Source organism: Lampetra planeri, chromosome 49 (genome assembly GCF_965212315.1).
Source record: "Lampetra planeri chromosome 49, kcLamPlan1.2.h2, whole genome shotgun sequence".
NCBI classification, from domain to species: domain Eukaryota; kingdom Metazoa; phylum Chordata; class Hyperoartia; order Petromyzontiformes; family Petromyzontidae; genus Lampetra; species Lampetra planeri.
This window is the reverse complement of record NC_136155.1, coordinates 6,463,431-6,477,312: the sequence shown is the minus strand read 5'-3', so window position 1 is coordinate 6,477,312 and position 13,882 is coordinate 6,463,431. Positions and strand designations below refer to the sequence as shown.

The 13,882-nt window shown below is 45.1% G+C and overlaps 1 protein-coding gene across 2 annotated transcripts in view; it reads right to left on the bottom strand.

Moving 5' to 3' along the window:
• Positions 1-13,882, bottom strand: part of LOC144733914 (regulator of G-protein signaling 8-like) — a 163,853-nt gene that overhangs the window by 70,009 nt on the left and 79,962 nt on the right. For both annotated transcript variants that reach the window (XM_078615921.1, XM_078615922.1), the window contains 2 exons: positions 13,131-13,174; positions 6,988-7,155 (listed from right to left, as the gene is read on the bottom strand). In XM_078615921.1, the coding sequence (XP_078472047.1) occupies positions 6,988-7,155; positions 13,131-13,174 (212 nt within the window). The remainder of the gene's footprint in view (positions 1-6,987; positions 7,156-13,130; positions 13,175-13,882) is intronic.

Genomic DNA, 13,882 nt, shown 5'->3' with positions numbered 1-13,882 from the left:
GATTTAAAAGCACACAGCTCAAGTGGCTTTCTAATATCGGAAGGAAGAGCGTTCCAGACGGCCGAAGCAGCGCATCTGAAAGCGCGCGATGTGGCGACCGTCTTTGTTCGATGGTCAGCTGAAAGCTGCTGCGAGGATGACCGGAGTTCGCGTGATGGTTTATGCTCCTGGACGAGATCAGCGAAGTATTGTGGTTCATTTGTGGCAAGAACTCGGTGTGTGATGAGTGCTACTTCGTAAAAAGGTCGCAAAAATAGAATGTTTAATATTTTTTAAAAAACACTTTGAGAATTCATAAATTCAATTCAGGAATCTCTTTTTTTTCCTTAACACCGCGATGAACATTAGCGGTGATTCTCATGCATATGCTTTGATGCCTTGTACAAGCAATATGGAATCAAACTGATCCAGCATTACATCCCAGCTATCAAGTAACCAAAGACAAAACTCGAATGTGGAAGGAAGTGTGAAATTGTACATTCGGTGATTGCCATTCAAGGGAAGCTTTTGCCTCGACAATGTCATATATATATTTTATACTTTCCCCTGCCTTTGTTTCTTGAGATTACATTTTGCACTATGCGAGCATTAGGCTCTTAAGGAGGGCTTGCATGTGGTCCACAGAGCCAGATTAAATTGCACAGCTGTTGTTATCCCATAACCCCTGTGTGTGGGATTACCGTCTAATGGAAACAAGACCACGTCAAAGCCACAAGTAATGTATACAGGTCTTGGAGGATGTCTGCACTTGGCAAAGTGCAATGCAAATATTTATAGATTTTTTTTTTTTATAAGACTGAGAATTCTTTGCAGGAATTCTAGATGTGGATAGCTTCAGCAAAATATTTCTTTTTTCGATATCTTTGTTTCGTAAAAAAATACAATTGTGAAGGTTCATGGTTATGAAGGACGCGTGAAAGATAACTTAAATTGCTTGTGATTGCTTTTCCATTAATTGTTTTATATTCACCATTGGAACCTCCTTTACCAGTAGCAAAATATGATAATTGTTTTTTTTACCCTTTTATCTGGCAACACTGGACCCATGCGCCTTTTGTCGTCATCTGGTCCAACACCATGTGAGACTGGGCTCTAAGAAAAGCTGTCTGGTGTGGACCAATCAATTTCAAGGACAGTGCATACATTATCAGAGTTGTGTTTTTTTTTCATTCCGACCGCAGGTATTGTAGTCAATGCAAACATGTAAAAAAGGTGTCAGTTTTGCTTTATATTCGTTCATTAAACATTTACTGTGCATCTCGAATGTAACTTTTAAATGGCGACAAGCGTGTAATACCACGAACAGGAAATAGTCCACTGTGGGTAGGAGTTTGTTTACGTGAAATATGTACGTGCGTGTGTGTGGTGGTTTGTAAGCTGAGATTATGTAAATTAAAAAAGTTCCCTCACTGAATGGAAAGGAAATCTATTGCACTGTGGCTACCTCACCTTGAATAATCATGCAGGCTGGAGAAAAAAAATAAAAACTAATTTAGTTTTTTGTTGGGTCAAATGCACTCCTTCTTAAAAGCCGTTTTGCTCGCGAGACTTGCTTCCACACAGAGCTGCGAAACACAAAACCACCGCGAGATTCGTGTTCTCGATGGTGCAGCAACATCGCTCTGCCCGCTCATACACCGAAGGCATTTAAAAAACCGGCGCTGGTGGGGAGTGAAGAAGCCGAAAGCACTCAGCGTGGATGCCCCCCCTCTTCCCACCTCCCATCCTAGCTGCGAGTGTTTGGGGTTTTTTAAGACCGCCATGTGAGCCGGGGGATCTCAGTCCGCCAGGACAATGCCGACGTTTGGAGGGGGCCGCTGACACGGAGGCAAGATGGAGCACTCGCATTACGGCCTCGTCTGATGATCGTCTCGGGGTTGGAATTGAAGGCGTAAGTGGAACCCAGCCACTGCAGGTGCAAGCCATACATTTTGATATTGGCTTTCCGGACCAATATTGTTGTTCGGACAGTTGTTGGTTGTTGTTTAACAGCAAGCAAGCAAGCGAAAAAAAATCGCTTGACCGATTTCGACCTTGGTCATCTCATCAGTAGAGTCACAATGGTTAAAACGAGTAGACCATTAGCGTAATATATGCACGCCTTATATAAGCACGGTTATAATATTAGCAACGCATTCTTATATTACACTGGATGAAGAAAGGTCAACCGGGCAGCTTTTGGCACATTCACATTTCGGATATAAGAACGTCTGAACCTTGCTCCCAAGGGATGTGCTTATATCCAACTTCTACTGTAATGCTGGCATGGCAAATGCTTGTGTTTTATCATTAGCCATAAAGCTTCACAACAAACCATTGTGAATTTTTATTTAAACGCATTATTGCATTTTAAATTGACTAGGGCCCCAATTTGCTTATGAAATGCCCTTGCTAAATAATGCCTGACTACTCTTTGTTTTTTTCGGTAAAGTCACGTAGGTAAAAAATAAAATAAATGAAAACAACTAAATTAAATCACGACGTTTCGGAGGCAACACAAGATTCCGCCTTCAGGTGGAACTGTTACAGCCAATGTCACTTTGGCTGTAACGGTTCCAAAGTCCCTTTGGCTGTGACGGTTCCACCTGAAGACGGAAGCTTGTGTTGCCTCCGAAACGTCGTGATTTAATTTAGTTGTTATCATTTTATTTTTTACCTACGTGACTTTACCGAAAAAATCAAAGACTATGAATCCTTGCAGTCACGAAAGCTTCAAATCTAGAATTAATGCCTGACGACACAGCGTCAGTTGGCGAGTAAGCCTGACTGCTGGTGAGACTCTAAATGTGGAAAAGACGAGAGTTTGTTTCACCAAATGTAATGTAAATAGTAATTTAAGAAATTCATAAATCATGTTCACCTGATCTTAAAAGTGTGAGGGCTGATGGACTGTAGAATATTAATGTGGGGAGATGAGTGCAAGTCTGTATATTTATCTAATTTCCCATAATGCTCCGAAACAATACGTAACATTTAAACAAAACACTATATTTTGATGTGGAGGTCTCAAAGTTACACTTTAAAGCGGGCAACGGGTAGCGAAATGAGGAATACATTACAGGGGTTGGTAAAGTTAAGAACGGCTCTCACGCACTCATAAAAAGATAAGGAAAGACAAACATCAGCTTGATATGACCATTGGGAAAGGTAGTTAAACAAAGTCAAGGGGTCGTCGTAATGGCCATTTCTTTATGCCTCCACACACCTCACTATCGCTTGATCTCACTGCAGGTGCAAAGGTAGCAGCAGACATTCAAGGTCTACCCTTAACACGATCCCACACAGGCTTGAAGTCATCCGTTTGGTTTCTGGGCCTTGTGCACTACTCCAATTTCTTGCTCAACAGCCTTGCGCCCTCTTCCATCCAGAAACTTGGTGCCACTAAAAGTAACGCTGTGTTTTTTTTAGCACGCGCCTGCTAAGCTTGGCAAGGCGCGCAATCGTCCAGCCTCGCCTCCGTGCTTTAACTTTGTCCAGTGCTGACGCTAGTGCGGTGTATCACCATCGACCACGGTTAATCCACTGCTCGATGAAAGCCTCCCCAAGCCATCTGACACCTCTCACGATCCACTTCAATCTCCGCCCATCCCGGTGCCCGTGCTGTCGGGCGTGTTCCGTTCCTTCGCTGCCACCGTTATCAATCTGCACCACGTGACACCATCCCTCCTCGCGACGTGTTCCTGCCCAAGCTCACTTTCATACTTTAACAGTTTGAATGATGTCCCTAATCAACGGGTTTCTCTTCCTGTCTCTAACTTTTAATTCCAAAGATGCACTACATTAGACTGGTTATTTTGTGCCGAGGTGACTCAGTGGCTTTTGAGGCCAGATTTCAATGCGAACTCGCGCTTGCATTGTGTACTGAACGCGGAAAGACATTGGGTTCAAAGCACAATGCCCTAACCACTATTGCCACACGGGTGTAGAAATAAACAAAAGACAAAGATCCCCAGTATAGCCTTAGCTGACGTTTGGGACAAGTGCTGTTAGCAAGCAAATATGGACGAAGGCACGGGCTCACGAGGGGGTGGGTGACCAGCACCGCACCCGGCCACCTTTGTCTCCCCAGTGGCGATGTTTACACACCACATCAAGGACAGTACTCATTTGAGGCTGGGTCGACCTAGGGGAGGACCGGGACTGGTTCAGATAATTGTCACTGGTGTTGGCCATGGGCTGGAATCAAACTCGGGTCGTCGGTTTCGTAGGGCAGTCGGCTAACTGCTGTGCCACCGCCTCACCACACAAACACACACACACTTGCAAACACAAGCGACCTCAGTGGTTCCACTTCTGGCGGCAGGCAAGAAGTAAAAAAATATATATATTTATTTTAATAATAAAAGAACAAGCAGTCCTCTACATCTTTGATGGAAAAACCCACGTCAAATATCCATGTTTGGAAATGTTTATAGTGAGATTATATTTGTTTGTCTCGGTGTTTATTTAGGTGCTGTTTCCATACGGTAGAATGTAAAAGCCTATCTGGCTGTTTGTTATTATGTATTATCATGTTACCAATCTAACCCCGGGCACTATCAACACTGATGCGCAGCAAGGGACAGATGTGCACGTGCTATTTTTGTAACCTCGTCTGTAAACTGTACTGCTAAAACGTGACACAGTGGTGAAATATGAACGGTATTTACTTTTCACTAACTCAATGTGATCCTAGCATTGCTAATCCATTGCAACCCATTGGCGCTGTTGTTACCGAAAATGTTCAAATTCGAGGTCAACTGCAAGGTTTCGAGTTCATATTCCACTCAGGGAATTTATTAAACCCATATTCCATCCCTACGAAGTCAATAAAAGGACTTCTACGTAGTGGAATAGGAGGCAAAAAGGTACAAGTACCAAGTGGCCAAGTAAGGCCCGGAGCGGCCAAGACAGATGCTTCAGAGACCGATACAAATTTGAGAGTAAGTGTCTTCAATCACGCAGTGATATCAGAAGGCAAAGGCGCTCTTATCTTCACGTGAACAATAGGTTGGGGAAAACAACGAGAGGAAGAGAGAAAAACAAATGGATTTATTGACCCGAAGGATTGGACCGGCAGATTGTTTATGGAGCTTGTAACTTAGACGTAACGTTTCCCACACCTCCGATTAGCACTGTTGGCGATGTACGGTGCGAAAGAAGTTCAAAATACGTGCGTGCACAACGAGAGATCGAGCTGGAGATAGACCGCCGTCAAAGCACTCCAATAACAAAAAACTTGCAGAAATTCAACGGCGGTCATCCGATCGAGACAGGCCCTCAGCATGCGAAAAAGCAGTTTCCACTACGGGCTCAGGGATGCCGACAGAGATGAATCCTATAGCACTGCGAGATTGAGATGGGACTTTGTATTTTAAGTTCTTGAGAATGGCTTTTCGTGTTTCGTTTGTTGCCCATCGCCCGCACCTCCGACTAGCACAGTTGGCTACTTGCGAAAGAAGCTAAATATACATACCTATTATAATTATTTTTTGTCAGCAAACAAACGTCAGATGTAGGCATAATTGTTTACAGTTTAGACGGAAGCTTTCGCACCCCAAGCTATTTCCCAAGCTTCGTGTATGTACAGTTGTGTGAACGGTCAACATTGCGTCAACCTTTGAATCCATTCCATCCCCTCCAGATACCGACATAACACTGCCCAGTCCAGGTTGTATGTTCCTCCCAGCAAGTGCGGACCAAACAGGTGCCAGCAATATGCTCATTCAGATGTTACAGATCCGTGCGCAAGCCTTGAGGTCATCTCTGCCGGTCAAACGGAGGAGGGGGACGTTTGCATGGACACTCTTCATTGCCAAGTCCCGTTTGTGTACCCAAACACATTCCCATTTCAGCTCCGAGGGGTGACCACGTAAAACAACAACAACACTCATGTAAAACATGGCCTTCGGTAATTGTCATACGTACTCGTGTGCAATGTGTGCCTGGGTGGACGCGCTGGTAAAAAATACTGCTCGCAATTAGAGGCCTGCGAGTTCAAATCCGGGTCTTTGGTTGCCTTAGCTCATCATATCTCCAGGGCTAATGAAATAATGCAACTCCGTGGGAAATCAACAGCGGACACATATGGAGAAACCAGCCCCCATCATGGACACGCAGGATTTCCACATGTGGCTCGAGGGGGAGGGGGGGTGCGAAAATAAAAACGAGCTTGCCGCTTTTGTAGAGCAGAAAAAACCACGTTGATTATGGACACTATGCCTGTAATGAGAATAATTATAATTTCCACTGATAACACACAGCACAGCATTCGCTCAAAATGTACGACAGAGAATGCCTCAGAGGCACGCGGGGGAACCACAGACAGCGGAAAAAGGCAGCGAGGTGATCAGCTGGCACCAAACTACCCCCAAAGCTCTGTGGTCCTCTACATATGAAGGCGTTATCGACCACTTAACGAGTGTTTACATGCGGCTGGAAACCAAAGCACCCAGGAAAACACTATACCCCATACAGATGGAACAGGTGGCGTCCACGTTTGTAGCACCGCATCCTCCTGGCAAAAACCAGGGAATGGCACCTCGCCATCCATAGGAGAGAGAGGAGGTTTCCCAACATCCGTGCGGCACCACCACCGCCCGGCTACTGATGCAACGCAACCGATACATTTCCCGTGTAAAAGTAAATAAATATAGAAACATTTATATTCTTGGTTCCCTGCAGTCACGAAATCTTTAAATCAAAATATAAACATTTCTCAAGCCCTTCTCTTCCACCTTGGAGTTCTGGATTTAATAAAAAATAGTTTTTATCTGTGACGATTATCACGTGACGCAACAGCTGACTTGAGGGGCGTAGGCGCGTCTCAACAAATGAACTTGCCGAGCCGCTCATACTGGACATCTTTAAAAAAGAGCTTCATAGGTCATCGGATTCCTCCTGCAGTCTAAAGAAAGAGTCCTCACCATAACACACAGTTCGGCGGAAACATAGCACAGGCAGACAGTTGTTCGTGAGATCCTGCACGTTTGGAAAATGTGAGGGTACCTGTGAAGACAGCGGAGTCGCTGGACTGCTCTGCAGGTGGAGAATGTGCTGATGCTGCTGCTGCTGCTGCTGCTTCCGCGTTCGTTCGGAAATCCCACGCAAGAGGTGACACAGCTTCGCTTTGCTTTCCACATTCATCGCCTCCAAGACCAATTCAGATTCTTCTCCCTGAAACGGCAACAGACCATCGCCCACAAATAAGCGTCCATCGCTGTTATGCCCTCTGTTCACAAAACTCTTGGGGGAGGGGGGGTTTCAATCCGTCCGTTTTTCCTCCTTTCGATATTAAAATGACAAGGAGATACGAAAGCGTTGTAAACGGCACAGCAATGTGCGTATCTCAGTTCTTTGCGATACACACGTCGACTGAGACATCATTCAATAGATTCTGTTTCTGTACAGTGTCTGTTGGCTTTATATATATGGGGGGAGAGAAAGATATGGAAATTGGGTGGGGGGAATGGGGGGGGGGTTGTGGAATATTTTAATTCATTTTTACAAAGGGGACGTTTATTGTTATGTAAAAAAAAACTAAATCCAAGGATATTGCAAAGTGATTGCAAGCATCATCAAAAAATGTATAATTATCCTAAAGCATCGTTTCCTTTTGGAATAATTAAGATAAAAATAACTTAATGTTCGTTTTAATGACCTCGGATCCACAACGCTCGGCGGAATATAATAGTTCACGAGCAGCAATAACCCACATACCTCTCTCCAGCTCCTTGCTGGCTAATCTAATTACACGCAACACCAAGCGAGCACATTATGAAAGCGAGTCAGCCCTCTGCCCAGAGCCCTCCGAGTCTTCAGATGTGCGCTCCGAGCCGTGAGCTCTCTCCCTCTCTGCGTTACGGCCAACACGTTGGCCCGCCCCGCGCCTGGCGAAACCCACTCCACGAACGTGCCAAGCCCCGACGTTGGCCCGACATGCCCTGAACGTGGAGCACGGCGAGCCGTCCCGAATTGGATGGGCCCCTCTGCACCAGCGGAGGAGGCTCCACATTTCGACGGCAGCATTTAAAGCCTTCCTTGTAGGTGCAACCGTTGTTGCATTCGCGTCAGAGGTCGCAACCGGGTACCCGATACCCGTACCCTACCCGATACCCGGCTACCCGTACCCGGCCGGGTACGGGTACCCGTTTGCGACCCTGGTGCGGCCGGGTACGGGTAGACCGTGAGTCACTGGTGAGTCACTGTTTGTCACTCATTTCCCAACGTCTTGTCTCTTCTCACAATTCAAGTTCCTAGAATCAACCCACCCGCGCCTGCAACATGGCTTCATCCCAGAGGTCGCAATCAGGTACTCGATACCCGTACCCTACCCGTACCCGGCCGGGTACGGGTAGGGTACGGGTACGGCCGGGTATGGGTACGGGTACCCGTTTGCGATCCTGGTGCGGCCGGGTACGGGTAGGGTACGGGTACGGCCGGGTATGGGTACGGGTACCCGTTTGCGATCCTGGTGCGGCCGGGTACGGGTACGGGTAAGGAATCAAAACCAGTTTGCGACCTCTGATTCGCGTGGTGCGAAATTATTTTTGTTTGGAGACTTAACAGGGGTGATGAGCTGCATCGACCGCTAAGCCAGGATTTTGATGCATAGACTTTAGACAATGCTATACATGCTCTTGGTGGTGTTATCTGACTGGATATGTTGAATATGAATACATATTAATGGTGGGCTTTGCCTGCTTTCTATTAGCTTAAGCATCAAACTCAATATGCAAACTTTTATAAATTAAGAAGCACGGAACATTTCCACCCAAATTTTTATTTTGGGAATTATAAGGACTTCACTATATTCGTGCCACATTCCAGCCGTGTAGCTCGCCTTAGACCATTATCGGAATATACGCTAGTCAATCGCCCACGGCAATCTTTGTGTGTTCAATAACAACAGTCACCAGAACCTGCAAATACAAAAAGTAGAGCGGTTTCGCAGAAGCTCTCCGACGTGATTTCGGGATGTGCCGCGTGTCGTTTCGGCATGAAGTCCGACGTTTGCCTTCGAAGGTTCTTCTTCGCTTCCTGAAGAAGCTCCCGGCCGAACAACACGCGATAACAACCCCGAGATCACATCGGAGGGCTGTCCCGCACAACCACTGAAACCCCACGAAGCGGGGAAGGGGGTTAGTTTCTGAGCATTTAATGTGATTCAAAGTCTTCTTGGTTCTTTCGGTAAAGTCACGTAGAATGGAAATAATAAAATAATAAAAATAAAACATAATAAAATACAATTCTCACGACGTTTCAGCCACAACGCAAGCAGCTGTCCTCTGCTTGCGTTGTGGCCGAAACGTTGTGAGAATTATTTTATTATGTTTTATTTATATTATTTTATTATTTCCATTCTACGTGACTTTACCGAAATAACCAAGAAGATGAATCCCTGCAGTCATGAAAGCTTTAAATCGTGATTCAAATTGTTATCCTTTTTGCTCGTGTCCAAAGTAAACTAAATATAAAAAAAAGATTCCCAGGTAAGGCCCACTGAGCTGTTTAGCTCTTCTTCAGAAGCCACAACAAAAAAGGCTTAGTACGTGGAAATGTATAGCAGCCAAATACTCTAAACGCGCGTTGATGCTAAATTTGGATGGACAAACCGGAGGACCCTCATTCACCCAACCGGCACCGATCAGGATTGTCAAGCACTGCACTGCCAAACAATCCCCATGACTGACACTTCAATCACTTGAAGTAGAGTGACAAAAGGTCTTAAGTTATTAACATTGTATATTATATAGAAACCCCCTTTTCGTTGTGATAAACGTCCTACTAGTTAACATAGAGGTCTGAGATGTGGCTACACATAGACGCTTAAAAATCCAAATTGTATTCCATTGGGTGCTTTTTTTAAACCTTATATGATGTTTGTTTGGGCAAGGAAGACACCTTTATCATAACAGATCAAAACAAACATATGCTCAAGCATAGAAATGTCTGCCCAGTTGTTGTTGTGTCTGTATGCTTTGCTGATTTTTTTCTTGTTTTCCAACGTGGCTTAACTTTTATCATGTTCAATAGAGCAATGAAAACAATACTCAAGCGCCCCCAAAATATTCTCGCGATAAGATCAATGGACGTTTTTGAAACATTTGCACAATCTTCTAGGACATTGATGCGGTGCAAATGATCACACCCTGGAATGTCACGCATCACGTTTGTCAGATAAAAAAAAATCACTGGTGGTTGTCCAAGGATGGACTCGCCCCGCCATTGGAACGTGAAATTTCCTCCGCTGGCTCAAGGCTACCAAATGGAGATGAGCACCACCTCAATGTCATTTGAGCAATAATTCAGTTTGCCGTTGACTACGAATCGTTAATGAAGAGGAAAGATGCAATATTTGCTACACAAACCGCAGAATGATTACCCCTGCTGGCTTCGGTACAAGCCTCACCAATGCCAGCCCTTCATCAAGCGAGCTCAATTTCACTGAACACGAGACAGATGGCAAGAATTTCGATTTATTTATTTCTATTTTAAGACCAAGACACTGTTAAAAATAGCCTCTCTCTCTCTGATCTTGTTTTTTAAATCCTCTTTTCGTGTTTTAGCCGTGCCGCTTGTTCTACGTAGACATCGATCACCATCAGCTTGTTCTGGCCCCACGACCTCTCGGCGGTGTTTACACGGAGCCCCGCCAGACTCAGCCCCGTGCCCAGAGAGGGCGGCCGATGGCTGCGCGGGACAGTGCTCGATGAAGGGTAAAGAGGCTGCAGCTTCCACGGCACGATGCTTAGCAAGGCCAAACTGACAAATAGTTTTGATGTATTAAAGGGTACTTTGCGACCGCGTTGCTACCCAGCCAGGTTGTGACACACAGCAAAGATGAAAACAAAGACCCCCCCGTGTAGCCTTAACAGACTGTAGGGGCAAGTGCTGTTAGCGAGCACCTATAAAGGCCGTCATGGCACACGAGGGGGGGGGGGGTGGCCAGCACTACGCCCGGCCGCCTTTGTCTTCCCAGTGGCGATGTTTACACACCGCACCAGGTACTCATTTGAAGCTGAGTCGACCTAGAGGAGGCCTAGGACCGATTCAGGTAATCATCACTGGTGTTGGCCGTGAGCGTGAATCGAACCCGGGTCGCCGGGTTCGTAGCGCAGCGCACTAACCACTACACGACAACCACTCCGCACACATGCATCAGCCAATGCTCGATAAAGGTTTCCCCAAGCTTTTGCCATCTCTCACAGTTCTGTGATGCCACAAGCAATTTCGCTAAGGCACACGATCTAATCTCATCACTTAATATACTCTGTCATTAGTCTCAATAATGGGCTATCATCCCTTCTAGAGGCATCTCCTGCCCAAGCCCATTTACTTTTTTGAACAGTTTGAATGACGTCATTAGCCTGCGTACTTTCATCCATGCATGTGTTATTTGCACTTAATTTTGTAAAGGTTCAGCCCTGAAATGTGTTGCTCACACCACTGCTGGCAGAAGAACCTCCACAAGACGAAGCTTCAGGGTGACCCTCATCAAGGGCGTATTTGGCCTACTCTGCAATGCTGGAATCCATTATATATCTTATCTTATATATCTATATATAAAAGGGAAATTTGTGAATATGCGTGTCTGTTAGAAATGTTTAGCATACTTCCCAACTTGCTACAAACTTGAAATTTGGCATGTGGGTAGCTTCCAGACTGTACACAATGCAAAAAGTATAAAAAAATACTTTTGTATTTTTTTTTGGGGGGGGGGGGGGGGGCGCAATAATGGATATATTTTGCACAGCAAGTGAGCGTTGACGTCACATCTGTGATGTCACCCGCATGCGGCAGTGTCACGCAGTGTGCCTGCTGACGTCACGCAGTGTGCCTGCTGACGTCATGCATACCCCCCCCCCCCACCCTCCGCGTAGGCCGTGTATTAATCCGAGACAAGAATCCAAGTCCCGGGCGAGTAACCCCATATAATTTTACTCCGTATATGTTTAAAATCCTATGGAAACGTTTAGGACCAAAAAAAGGTGAGATGAATGTGGCGCGTCCAAAATAATTACCGGGGTTAGTGTTCCGGAGTGTTCCCGGCTTAAACTAACCACCGGTTGATAATTGTTTTTTTACCCTTCTATCTGGCAACAAAACTGACACTTTTTTTTACAAGGAGTCATGTTTGCATAGACCACAATACCTGCAGCCATAATGCAAACAAAAAACATAACTCTGATAATATATGCACTGTCCTTGAAGTTGATTGGTCTACACCCGGTGCACGCCTTTTGGCGTCATCTGGTCCAACCCATGTGAGACTAGGCTATAAGGAAAGCTGTCTCGGGTGTGGACCAATCAACTTCAAGGACAGTGCATACATTATCAGAGTTATGTTTTTTGTTTGCATTATGGCTGCAGGTATTGTGGTCTATGCAAACATGACTCCTTGTAAAAAAGGTGTCAGTTTTGTTGCCAGATAGAAGGGTAAAAAAACTATTATATTTTTTACTGGCAAATGAGGTTCCAATGGTGTAACCACCGGTTACCCACTTTACTACATGTGTAGCACACCATCCCTGCTGTCTGTCGGAGCCATCGTAGCCAGGCATCTGCGAGAGACTTAATTTGGTGTTGGAATTCTAATCTGGCTACACAAGGTCACAACAATGCCCCTCGAAATTCACGCGCATTAACAATTAAAGCATTGCTTTAATGACAATCCCATGATCCGAATGAAATATTAAAGCTTGCCAACACGCGGAACGTAGAAATGTGTGTTTTGAAATGCTCATGAATGCTAATTGTGCGCAACGTGCAAACAATATCGGTAGAAATAGCTTGGAAGATGTTGCCATGTGGTATTGTTCACTTGTAAAGCCATTACGGTTTTAAAAATACCCAAATGGTGATGCACCATTAGCACTGCCATATAGGCATTTTTTTCTTGAGTCCGATTAAATGCAGCAACAGTCACAACACAGCTGTGAGCAAATTGTGAGCACATTATTACATGTATTTGTTGTGCGTTGGCAATTCTATTTTTCATTCGGAAGTAATGCATCTGTCGTATTTGCAGTGTTGTTTTGGAGGTGATTAAATATGAACTATTGCCCATAAATGTTAACAACATAATTAGTGTGAATCGCAACAACTAGACGATCGTAAAGCAAATATAACAATAACAAACCGTGTTTTACCTCAGATTTGTAACTGATGGGAATAGTGCAGTCATCCAATGTTTCTGCAAAACAAGAGAATAAAACACATTTACAAACTGTGCTCTTAACAACCACCGATCATGATCATTCGGCACGATGTGTGGAAGTGTGCAGAGTGAATCAACGTTTCGTATGCACCACATTCTCATGCCCGATGTCTCCTTCTGTGGAGATGCACTAAGTGATTCCGCATCTGCTCTGAGTTCAAGGGTCTATGATCTCATTACTCGTTTGGTCAGTCGCTGTGGGCTCACAGTGCAACTGTATGTTTTAAAAATGTATTTGACCAGGTAAGCCCACTGAGCTATATCGGTCTTTTTCGGAAGCGACCTGGCCACAAATGATAGCTCAATGAAGTGGCTTATCGCGTCGAAATTGATAGCAGCAAATACTCGAGTCGCATGTTGATTCTAAATGTGTAGTAAAAAACCAGAGGACCCGGAGAGAGAGAGAGAGACATGCTACTCTAAATATACAGGAGTCAGGGTCACGATCGAACCCACGACCTCCTGTTTACTGGACAAGGCAGTTAACATCTCACCACCGATGGAGCTGATGGTGGGAGGGGCTAATATGGCACGATGCCTTTGTCCTATTAGTTGGCCAAACAACCCAATATAGGGCCACAGAATTCGTGCAATTGTTGGAACCGGTTCTGGCTGACATCCCACTTTGCTCTGGTTTCCCACGCCTCTGATTAATTTGCTCTCTCTCTCTCTATTCAAGAGTGA